Source organism: Octodon degus, unplaced genomic scaffold, assembly GCF_000260255.1.
Source record: "Octodon degus isolate 3935 unplaced genomic scaffold, OctDeg1.0 scaffold00109, whole genome shotgun sequence".
Classification (NCBI taxonomy): domain Eukaryota; kingdom Metazoa; phylum Chordata; class Mammalia; order Rodentia; family Octodontidae; genus Octodon; species Octodon degus.
This window is the reverse complement of record NW_004524685.1, coordinates 3373281-3385913: the sequence shown is the minus strand read 5'-3', so window position 1 is coordinate 3385913 and position 12633 is coordinate 3373281. Positions and strand designations below refer to the sequence as shown.

Sequence of the window (12633 nt, the reverse complement as noted above, 5' to 3'; positions counted from 1 at the left end):
AAAAATATATTATAGAATTATGACAAATTTTGATGTTATCTGTCATTTGACCAGATTAATATCTTTAATGTAGAGAGCTCTAATATACATTTATGAAAAAAGACAAATTTAAAGTATTAGTAGGTAGGCCAGCCAAATAGCTCTGCGGATTCCGGGGTTCAATCCCCTGTGTTCATGCCGGCCCTGCCCCCAGGGTGTGCTGAGACGGCAATTGAGACTCGGTATGGTGGTTCATGCCTGTAATCCCAGCTCTTGGGAGGCTGAACACAGGTGGATCATTATAAATCTGATCTATGTAGTGAGACCCTGTAGACCCTGTATTGAAATACAAAAAAAAAAAAAAAAAAAGAACTAGTAAACAATTCCAAAAGGCAGAAATATAATGAGTAGTTGAAACATGACTAAGTATGTTCACTAGTGATTTTAAAACTGCTCTAGGCATTGGAGTTTTTAGTAGTGAACAAAACAAATAAAAATCTTTCCATCACAGAGCTTACACAGTAAAGGGGTAGACATAAAAATCCAAGAATAAGAGGTGAAGGATACCACGCAAAAGCAGGATGGGAATGATGTGCTAGAGGTGAGCCAGGGAAAGCCGCCCAAGAAAGAGATTGTTGAGTAGGAACTGAAGTTCAAAAATGACCTTTGAGGAACAAATATTCCTGTGGAGAAAAAGCAATGATCAGAAGAGGACTTGAGGGAAAACAGAAAGAGCAGTGGGGAAAAGGCAGAGAGAGCAAAGGGGAGGGTGGACGGAGATGGCATCAGGGAGGTAGCAGCAAGCAGGTGGGAGGGCCTTGCTGCTCCGTTAAGCCAGGTATGAGCAGAACGGTGGCACTCTCTGCCTTACACTTTTGTCGAAGCTTCCCTGTTGCTGCACCAAATGTTGCCTACAGAGGCAAGGGCAGAATCAAGGAGAAGCAAGAAGAAGGAGAAGGCAGAGGCGGTCATGACACCAGGCAGGCAGGGATGGCTTGACCCTGGGAAAGAGCAGGGGTGCCGTAAGAAGGGGTCAGATTTGGGGTTCATTTGAGGTGGATTTTCAGACAAAGTTAATAGTTCCCCAAAGTTTAACCTCAATTGTTTTTCATCTCATCCTGCCTCTCACACCCCACTTCTTTCAGGAGTGGCTTTATGAAGTGTGATTAAAAAATATGGTGGCATCCCCCCACCAACTGGCTTCCAACAGGAAGGCAGGCTGAAAAAACATTACAGTAAGTCTTCATCCGTCTGATTCACCTGACCTCGATCTATGAGACTCTGATTTCTCCCTAGAGTCAAAATGACCATGAAGGGACCGTTCGGAATGGATTGAGGACACATGAAAGCAGTCACAACAGTGCAACTAAAGACATGAGAAATGACCTCAGGAATGCTTCAGAAAGTAGTGAGGACCACAGGATCCATGTGCTGGAAGCAAGGGGGAGTATTTCGAGGGGAGATTAATGGTGATGTGTAACTTATCATAATACAGTTTTAGAATTTAAACACTGACTTCACTTTTAATTTTACCTTATATACAATTCCAAATTAATCCTAAGTATGCAAAAAAAGACTCAAAGAAACTACCTGCATTTTATTTATAGTAGCAAGAACAAACTGAGTAGTTACTAGAAGCTGCATATATTATAATTAATATCAAAAGTTATGTATGTTGAGATATTAATTTTACTGATCTTTCAATTGTGAGATGGAATACTTTTTAAATTTTTTCCTCTGGCACAATTATATTTTTCTATGTTTCCAAACAAATTTGGTAAGTCTCCAAATGAACTTTTGCTATTTTTAATAGAAGGCCTTATAAGCAATTATCAGTAAGATATTTTTCATTTAAATTTTAAAAGCTACTCTAAAGTAATTACAAGTAACAAAACACAGACATCTAGGCAATTTTCCACTATAAATAACATTCATCTAACATGACTATTTTCCTTAAACTAAACTCCAGGGGACAATATATTAAAGTACATGTTTCTGGATTATACATAGAATAATATACTAAGAATCAAACTTTAACTCAACAATCTTTATAGCCCATTAATTTAAAACAATTTCATTATCATGTGCTTAAAACCTATATTTACAATTAATGAAATATACTACTAGTCCTTTCTCTTGGAATGCTATGAAGGAAATTATAAAAATAAACATAAATAAAATTGCTCTTCTTTTCAGAAAAGACAAGTTAAGTATTCATTCAACAAGTACCAAATGAGCACTAAGCCCTGCCACACACTGCTGGGCACCGCATGCTCTCCAAGGTGGTGGCGAGGGAGGAGCGCTTCCCCCTCACTAAGAAGACCTGGAGTGGAGGCAGCACTTGAACTCCACCTTACAGAAAAGAAAGGACATAGATGCTGAGCTAGACAGCATTCTGACTCGTAAGAGCAGAGAAACTACAGGGGTAGACAAGGAAACTAGCAAACAACTGCAGAAAGTAATCAGTTTTCCTGTTAGACTAGAGCTCAGGATAACCTTGCAGTCTTCCCTACAACTTGATGAGGTCATGGGTCTAAATAAGTAAAAGATTCAAGTCATATGGGACTTCAGGAAGTCTCTTAAGGGGTGGGGGGAGAAAATTCTAAAACTGTTAAATGTTATTTTTTGGGTCAGTTTCCACTATATCCTAGCAAAGTTTACATAATTTAAATGTTGAGAGAAACCAAGTTTGTAATTACGAAATGTAAACAAGAATGTATCCGGTTTTATTTTTCCTTCCTTCATCTAAACATATGAGTCTTGCTTGTTCTACTATATCATGGTGTGATCTTGTATAAGATATTTAATCTCCCTCAGTTTAATATATTCATCTATAACAGAAAAATACAGGACTGATGGAAGAATCAACAGTAAAGAATGTAAAGTACTTAAGAAATCGCCCCTTCTACCAAGGAAGATTGATAAACAGTAGCCTTTATTGTTACTACCAGTCATTTATTAAAAGTTCCAGGCACAGCACTAGGCACTAAAAATAAATGGATAATAAAAATCAACCTCTCATTTCTGATCCTGGTATGTGGAGGATGAGGAAAAGTAGTAAACAAGAGGAGACAAATTATGCACACAAGCAAATGCGACGGAGTTCTACATGTCAGCAGACACAGAGAAAAGTGAGAATACGATGAGGACAAGGTTAGTCCTGTGCACTCCCAGAGAATGTGTCCTGGAGCAAAGAGAATTAAAGAATCCTCTGACAGAAGGCCAAGCCCACATTTCCTTATCTTACTGAATCGACTTAATAAAGGAGAACAGACCACTGGCCAACAAAAAACAAAATAGTTTTGATGCTTCTGGAAAACTGATGACTGATGAGTAAAGCAGAAATGGGTTCTGCTGAGGAGCAAGTTCCCTCATGTACAGATTTGATAGGGCTCAGGACAGGTTGAGACTGGGACCAGAAGAGCGAAGCACCGCCACATCCAGTGCCCCCAACACATGCAGGAACTGGCCTCCCCTTCACATGCCATACTGTACACCGAGCAGCGGTGTCTACTGGTGTTCACCTCCCAAGAAAGAAAAAACAAGGGAGGCTCTTCTCTAAGGAAACCAAATCAATTGTCAGAGGAGAACTAGAACAGAGGGACGGTGTTGGAGACTAGAGTAGAGATGCCCGTGCTTGCGGCACTTTCTAGAGGCCACCAGGGAAACTGCTGGTTCCTCAACAGCTGAAGAAAGTCAAGTGACATCTATTAGAGGTAAGGACTATCTACATATGCAAATTAGCTTTTAGTTTCTATTTTCTTACTAGTTTTATTTTCAGCTCATTTGTAAATTCTTAAATGTTGTCACCAGACATCTGGGTAAAGAGAGCAATGTGAGAAAGAAAGCCCCTCATAATTTTGCAGTTGAAAAAAAAAAATGCAAGGAAAAAAGGGAACCAGGAAGAAATTGATAAAGAAAACTGAGAAAACAATCCTGATTGGCATCTTCAGACATTTGATGATGAAATATTCAAAGATCATTTATTTTTAAAAACTATCTGGACAGAGTGCCTTGTACCCCAGCTACTGGAGCTGGGGCAGGAGAACCACTTGAGCCAAGAAATTCATGGTCAGATTTGACAATGCAGTCAGACCCTATTAAAAAACTCCTGTAGGAAATTAAAAATTTTGAAAGAAGAATTATAAGCTAAAACCAACAAAGATTCTCCCTGACAACTGAACAAAAGTAAGAAATTGAAGAAAGACTATCAATCCAGGCAAACAATAAGCAGCACTATCAGCAGTACATCTAGGAAGAAAGATTCAGGAAGATGAAAAGGGGCAGAGGACAGAGTGTGCATTACCAAAGAACAAGAGAATCAAGGTTGACAAAATATTTAGCCAGGTGGCTAAGAAGACAACTACACTTAGACATAATGTGCGAAATTTCAAAAATGCCAAGGAGAGGGAATCGTTTGCCAACTTCAAGATAAATTAAAACTATCATTACAGTCCCAAAGAATAAGAATCAGACTAGCAGCGGATTTCCTCCCCTAGTAAATGAGAAAAAGAACAAAGCTCACGAAGCTCTAAGTGAAAATCATCCTCACTCTGGGATGCTATGTCCAGCTGAAACCATCAACCAAAATAAGGGAATAAAGAAATTTAGGGACACAAAGAACTTTCAATCTTCACTTCTCATTCTCTCTTTCTCACAGGAAGGGTTCTGAAGATATATTCATGTCAAATGATGAGCAACCATAAAGACAATGAGGAGTCCCAGAATCTGCAGGACCAGAAAAGCAGGCGTGCAACCACCCAGCGTGGCATGTGGGTGGCAGGCCTGGAGAGCAGCCCATCCAGATAGAACCTGGAAGATCAAGGGTCTTTCTAGGAGCAATATGGGGAGAACAGATTCTTCAGAGGACAAAACATGACAAGAGCTTCAGGAAGAAATGTGATCATGATAAAGGCAAAGAGTACAACAACCAAGGTACTCACAGAAAAAATGGACTAAGTTGCAAACATAGTATTTGAAACTAAAGTGAAAGAATCATTACATACTGTTGTCCGCATTCAGCATTAATCGATAGCAAGAGCAATTAGCCAAGTATGGTGGCACACATGTGTCACTCCAGCACTTTAGGAGAGGCTGAAGCAGGAGGATCACTGCAGATTCCAAACTAGCATAGGCTACATAGTGAGTTCAAGGTCAGTCTGAACTATATAGAGAGACCCTGCCTCAAACAATCAAAAAACTCAAGGTTACTGAACAAATTGATAGTGTTAACACTGGTAAGACAGAAAGAAACTGAGAAGTGGAGAGACAGTGGAGACAGTGGAGAGGAGAAGCAGAAGCGGTGTCCTTATTTTACAAAACAGGAAGTCAGGGAACATAACCAGTCTATGCTCCACATTCAGCCAGCGAAGTGCCCCTTAGAGTACCAGGTCGATGTCAGCATAACAAAAAAGTCAATGTGGTTGCAGTGCAAACTGCTGGTCTGTGTCATCAAAAACATCAGCTGAATACAAAAGTGCACAAATACAACTAAACACACAAGTCTACAAGAGCACACAGGGTACACAATGGTGCGTCCTACAATACAGTGTACACATGCACAGGGTACAGCAAGTCTCTCTGCCCCACGTCTCTCCTCTCTATCTGGTTATCAGCCAGCCCTAGATGCTCCAATCATATAGCATCCTTATGTGTAGGGCTTTATGTGCACAACAATCTATTAACTTCTTCCATCAGGCCATCTTCATTCTAACAAGTGCTGAAGTGCAGTGATTTGTTTCCCAGCATGCTGTGCTGGTCCCACCCGCACTGAGACAGAGATTGAGACTGGGCATGGTGGCATGCGCCTGTAATCCCAGCACTTGGGAGGCTGAAAACAGAAGGACCACTATGAGTCCAACCTACATAGTGAGACCCTGTAGATCCTGTATACCCTGTACAACATGCAAAAAAAAAAAAAAGCTTTCTGTACAGAACAGTTCACCAGAGCAAAATTGGACCTAATTTGCATGAGGAACACAAAGAGAACAATTAAGTCAATTAATATTTCTAACAGGTATATATATTACAGAGTAATTACAAAGCATGCTTATGACTAGTCAATCTAATACATGCTATACTGCAATATATTTTTCCATTTTAAAGTGAACAAATCACAACACATTTTAATAATAACTATGAGATACAGAAATGTAACAAAATATGGTCATTTCCAGGGGAATGTGGGATCAATGGTTATTTCACTCTTTTCCTTCAGCACCTCTGCAGTTTCCAAGTTCACTGCAATGAGCATGTATTCTTCTCTCAAATGATAACACTAAATACTCAGAAGTTGGAGGAACTGTTACACTGAATAATTGTATTTCACTTACAAAGAAAACATAAATATATTAGTGAAGGAGAATAAGTTTATAGAATTCCCCAAAAGAAAATTAAACTTTAAAAAAGTTAATTTTTTAAAAGAACCTCTCAATACTAGTTGTGACTTGGTTAAAAAAAAAAAAAAATCTTTCCTAACAAGAAGTAGCCAAAATATAGCATAAAAGAAGTTAGAGTGAGGAAAATAGGGCCTCGTTCTCACTCCTTGTTGTGTACACCACTTAGATGATCACCATTTCCATTTCTTCTACCTTTTTTTTTTCCCTTTCCTGCTCAATGCTAAGGACTGAACCTCCCCACCCCCCATATCTAGGCCAGCTCCCTACCACTGAGCCACACCCTTAGTCCTCCTTTATTCATTCTCACTATGGGCAACAGGACTCAATTTTAAGTGCTCCACTTCAAGTTAATCAAGTCTCTCCATTTGGGACCAAAAGTGTTTGAGTTTTAATGAGCTCAGCCTTGCCCACTGATGTAAAGAAAAAGCTGCCAACTCTGTAAACCAAAAAAAGGGAAAGTTTTTTTTTTTTTTTTTAACCAGGGCAATGTCCTATCTCTCTGTCACATATAGTAAGCAATTTTAAATTATCACAGTACTGTGTACTATACATTCTATAAAACCAGGTCAGTACCTAGAAATACTGGTACTGCTGTAAATATATGTCAAATTCTACAATGGATAAAATTCTCTGGAAGATGATGTTTTTGAGATAGAAAAAAAGGTATACAAAAGTAAAAGAAATGTGGGTGTAGCTGCAATTTTTCATCTCAGAATTAAACTTTTTAAAATAACCATTATGTACTTTTGTTATTGTTGTTTGTCTTTTTGAGACAGGGTCTCGCTGTGCAGTTCATGCTGGCCTTGCGCTCACTTGGTAGCGCAGGCTGGTCTCTAACTCACAACGATCCTCCTGCCTCAGCCTCCTGGGATTACATCCAACACTATTACATCTTTAAGCCTATATTTTTCCTATAAAAAATTCATAACAAGTCTATGCCAGTTTTTATGAAATGTCTAAGTCATTCAAAACAGCCAATAATTATAATTTTTTGAATAAAAAGTACTAACTACATTTCTAATGCAAAAATATCCCAAACAAGAAAACTAAAAGCTAAGAAGGTCTTGGCACTTTTCTTTTTATCATTAAAGATTTTTTCTCCCAAGTACTATCCAAGGGGCCAAGGAGATGGCTCAGTGGAATAAGCGCTTCCCTGACAAGGGCCTGAGTTCAATCCCTGGTTCTGCAAAAAATAAAAATAAAAACAAAAATAAAAAAGTAAAGAGGTTACTCAAGTACTATCCAAATTAAAATACAGACATTTTAATACACAGAATAAATGTATATCCGTTAGGTAATTCTGAATATAGGATAAGTTAAGCCATTATAAAGAAGGAAAAACAATGTTAGATGTTGACTTTACAAGTTTTTAAAACTTGTACTCTATGCCACGGATACGCCAATATTTTACTTATCCTGTGCATAAAAGCATGAGTTGATTGTTAAAAATGATTCTCCCTGTCTCCCACTTTCTGCCCTCTACAAGTACTGTTACAGAACCGAATAGGACATCTTCAGTCAGCCTCATCCGGTTACATGCATCTTCCACTCACTGACAACTATCTTTTCATCTCAGGGAGTACAAACATGTCCCTGCCTCTTCTCCGCTACACGTACAGACCAATCACCCCTTGAATTTGACTCAGCTGGAAAATTCTTTCTGGTTACAAAGCAGCCAAGAACATACTTTTTGGTTTCAAACAGACCCAGCCTGAGGTTATATCCTATCGTAACCATGACACCGAGAAATAGTCTTATACATTAGAATTAATGTGATTTTGGATAATTTTCCTTACTGCTAAAATTAAAGAGTAATATTTTTTTTAAAGTTAAGGCAAAGAGACAGTTATTCAATATCGCAAGGCTTACTTTGTATTACTAAATGCAATGTAAACATGTTATCTATATATACAACTAAAAATATTTACATATATATACATATGTATATATGTGTGAATGTATGCATATACAAGTAAATTTGATAGGTAGATTTAGAAATTACCTGTTGAAATGAAACTATAATACCCTGAGAAACAAAAAGGACAATGTGATACAAGAACACTAACCAAACCTACTTCTGTTGTTTTTTTTAAACTGCTTTTACTAAGTACACTAAATAGTCATTATACAACATACATACATATACACTCAAACACATAGTACCTTTAATTTTGTGTTCTCAAGATTCAGAGTTTCATTGTCATATTCAATTGACTGAAGTTTTCTAAGAATCTCTTCATATGAATTTTTTCCATGGGCTTCCATTTTCTTCAGATCTTCCAAAAGGTTATCAATTTGCCTTTATAAGATAAACATTTTATGAACGTTACAGAAACTATCATTCAAAGAACGCATTCTAAGTGCAGAAAATCAGTAGGGTGCCTTGTTTCAAATAGGGCGTTTACAAAAGTTAACAGGATTTACAGAGCAAGGGAAGCAAGCAGAGCTAATCTATAGGATTAGCACCAGAGTGGCCTTGATTAGAAAGAAGTACCCAATTTTTATTGATGAGGCCAATAGAAATTACATAACAAGCTCTCTGCTAGTCAATAAATTTCTAAAACCATCAGGCCCAGATCTGCATATCTGTCTCTCTCATTTGCACACATGCACGTTATTTACACACAATGTTGAGGACAAGCTTGAAGAAAAAAGTCAAGTAAGGCAATGACAACTAATCTTTAGAAGCAAATTATATGTTCATTTTTAATGATAAAACTGAACACACAAAATATATGAACAACACAACATAAATATATTAAAGGTTTGTGTTAGACTACCAGTAATAACTTTCAAAGCATGCAAGCTGTACTTTGACTCATAAATTTTTGTCATGCATTTAAATTACTGTAAGAAATATTTTTAGGATTTTCAAAACTTTTATTTGTCAGATTCTAAACTTTTGTAAATAGTACCACACATTCTTGTTTGAGAAATGCCACTTCAACTGAAGACAAAGTTCATATTAATATTGACTATAACAGATAAATGACCTACATTCAATTGCAAAATACTAAGTTTTGCAAGTTCAACTTTTTTTTTCCTTCTTCTTCTTCTTTTTTTTATTTTTTTATTTTTAGCTTAATTTTATATGAAGTGGAGAATAGAAGTGAGAGAAGACAAAAGTTTGGAAGGATTTTTTTTTGGGGGGATGGCTCAGGATGCCTTAAGGGCAGGTCTGGTAAGGCATAAGACTCTGGGGATTGAACCACAGAATCCTGAAGCTGACTGCTTCGCTTAAGCAGGCACCTAAACAATGGAGCTAATTGGCAGGCCCCTGCAAGCTCAATGCCCATGCAGTTTTAAGGAGTAATCATTTTTTGTAACATAGTAAAAAAAAGTTCATAGAATTACAAGTAGTAGAAATAAATTATTCAGGCAGCACAGTACCTTTACCATGGAACATCCAGAAGAACCAAAATACTGACATTGAGAGAGGAAAGAACTAAAAATATTTCTTCCTAAAAAAAATCTAAATCTTTTCTTACTTTTTCATTGTTTCGATCTGAACTTCCAACTCTGTTTTTTCTATTACAATGTTCTCATAATGGCTTTTCCAGGCACTGGAAGCTGAAATTGTTTCAGACAGCTTGGCTTCCTAAAAAATACATGAAGTGCTCATCGTACAATTTAAACACATTTTGCTTCCTTCAAGGTCCTAAACACAAATTAATTACAATAACAAGACACACTTCCAATAAAGCATACAACTCCTATTAGAGTATAGCATAGGGCTGGCGAGATAGCTCAGCGCTTCAGCAAGTACAAGGGGTTTGATCCCTGGTCCCACATGCCATGCCAGCCCCACACCCAGGGTGTGCTGAGCTGGTGACCGAGTCCAGATGCACACCTATAATCCCAGCACTGGGGAGGCTGAAAATGAGAGTATCACTTTAAGTCCGAGCTGAGCAATGGGACCCTGTACCAAATACATAAAATGAAAAAAAAAAAAAAAGAAGAAGAAGTATAGTTTTTAACTTTGAATATAGGGAAGCTCTAAACTTTAACAAAATATCTATATTGATATTATTTTCTATCTACACAATGGCAGTTTCAACTTAACATTTAAAGTATGTCAGTGTAACTTTTTAAAACAATATTTTTGTAATGAAGATAATTTTCTATTTATTCAACTTTTCATTTCAATTTCACATGCAGAAGATGCTACCAATTCCACACACATGTACAGTATAAACAGAGACTATTCCTAATTTCACCACCTCAGAACAGCCACTAGTGCAGCCTGACTGATCACAGTGACGACGCAAGCTCTGTTCTGCAGGGATCGCCCACAACGGCGCCTCAGCACTGCTGCTGTCAGCAAGCAGCTGAAAGTGGTCGCCGGGGCACAGGCATCTTGAACGAAAGAGCAGGGATTTTTGTCTATTTCAGTCATCATGGTATTTCCTTGGACCCTGACAGTGTCTGGGGCACAGCACGCAGGTCAGACAGCTCTCCAAAGACCCACCTAAGGAACCAGGCCCTGGGCCCCTCAACGCGCCAGAGAAAAACAAACCGAGTCTGATTCAGCTTGCTAGGATTGGATTAGTGGTGACTCAGGGCTAGTAATGAATTGGAAATTAGAAGACCAGAACCAGCGACATCAATGGTTAACACTTATTGCAAGATTCCATCTCTCCTTTCTTTTGGCAAACAAGGATTAATGAGCATCTGCTATGTGCAAGATAGAACTGTTCACAATTTCCATACTAATATTTTTGTTATGAAAGGGCTAGTATGTTCGTATTTTATTTGGGATAAAATTTAATATAAATTACGGCTGATGATTTGGGTGTAATGCATATCATCAAGTATGCATTTATATTATAATATAAATTAAGATATTTGGATGTTTTACCTATAAAATGGAATTTATACATGAGACACAATTGTTAACTGAAATTCATATGGAGTATAGTACTTAATTAACTGTGACTTTCCTAGAAGGCAGAAACTAGTCAATACTATCACCTTCCTAGGAAAGATTTTTTTGAGGTAACTTACCTTTGCTTTTAAAAAAAATCTCACAATTAAATAAATAGATGTAAAGAAGGATCTAGTTTTACAGAAAACATTGGACTAATTCTTTTTTTTTTTCTAATTATTTACTTATTTATTTATTTAGTCCTGCCTCAGCCTCCCAGTGCTAGGATTACAGGCATATGCCAGCAAGCCCGGTTTTGCAAAGAGCACTAGGGTTTTGAGGCCAGCATAGCATGTGGTACGGGGAATCAAACCCAGGTACCTGCACTTGCCAGGCAGGCTCTTAGGCCACAGAGCTATCTCCCCAATGCTGGGCTAACTAGTGTGCAGAATTACAGGGCATTTAATGCCCCGGATTCCAGGTACTAAGTATCAGGATCAGTGCAGCCCAGTACTTTCAAAATCCTCCTTTCTTCTTGTAGTCATTCTTAAAATAGACACAAAACAAAAGCTCATTTTACCCTTTTTCCACTAGACTGAAATTTCTTACAAACTAGTAAGTAGTAATCTTCTAATGACCAGAGACCATGCACCCTTTCAAATTCTCATTCTTGGGCAGGCCAAATAGCTCAGTGGATTAAAGTGCCTGCAAACAGGCACAGGGGCTGGGGGTTCCATCCCAGGGCCTGCTGTGCCAGCCCCACCCTCCAGGACATTGAGACTGGGCATGGTGGCATGTGCCTATAATCCCAGCTCTTAGAGGCTATAAACAGGCAGATCACGATGAGTCTGATCTAGTAGTGAGTCTGAACACCCTGTAGACCCTTCCCTAAAAATAAATGAATAAATAAATAAAATTCATATTCTCCTTGATTTTTCTGAAGTACTTGGTAAATTTTAGGCATATTATAAATGAATGTGTGATGATATTTCATTGGATGTTTATTTAATTCTTGTTGAACTCTTCACGTTTTGGGCTTAAGTTACAGTTTAAATAGTGCTATTCTCAGGGGAACTGGATAAGCCAGCTCCTGCCACTTAGGACTTAACATTCTATTAGAAGGGAATAACAAAAATAAATGCAAGATTCGGATTGTAATAAGTGCTCTGACAAAATTAAATATGAATATAATTGATCATTGTAGAACTGATTTTTAAAGAGTAGTCAGGGAGACTTCTGAGAAGATGGCAGATGAACAAGTACTTAAATGTTTTTTTTTTTAAAAAACCACCTAAGGGGGGGCTGGAGAGATGGCTCAGTGGTCTAAAGCACCTACTTAGAACAAGTTCAGCGAAGCACAGGGACCACGGTTCAATCCCCCAGCACCACATG

The 12633-nt window shown here is 37.9% G+C and overlaps 1 protein-coding gene across 2 annotated transcripts in view; it reads right to left on the bottom strand.

Moving 5' to 3' along the window:
- The window catches only part of Odf2l (outer dense fiber of sperm tails 2 like), a 55475-nt gene that overhangs the window by 14734 nt on the left and 28108 nt on the right, over window positions 1-12633 (bottom strand). For both annotated transcript variants that reach the window (XM_004639283.2, XM_023699070.1), the window contains exons 9-10: window positions 9866-9975; window positions 8541-8676 (exon numbers count right to left, since the gene is read on the bottom strand). In XM_004639283.2, the coding sequence (XP_004639340.1) occupies window positions 8541-8676; window positions 9866-9975 (246 nt within the window). The remainder of the gene's footprint in view (window positions 1-8540; window positions 8677-9865; window positions 9976-12633) is intronic.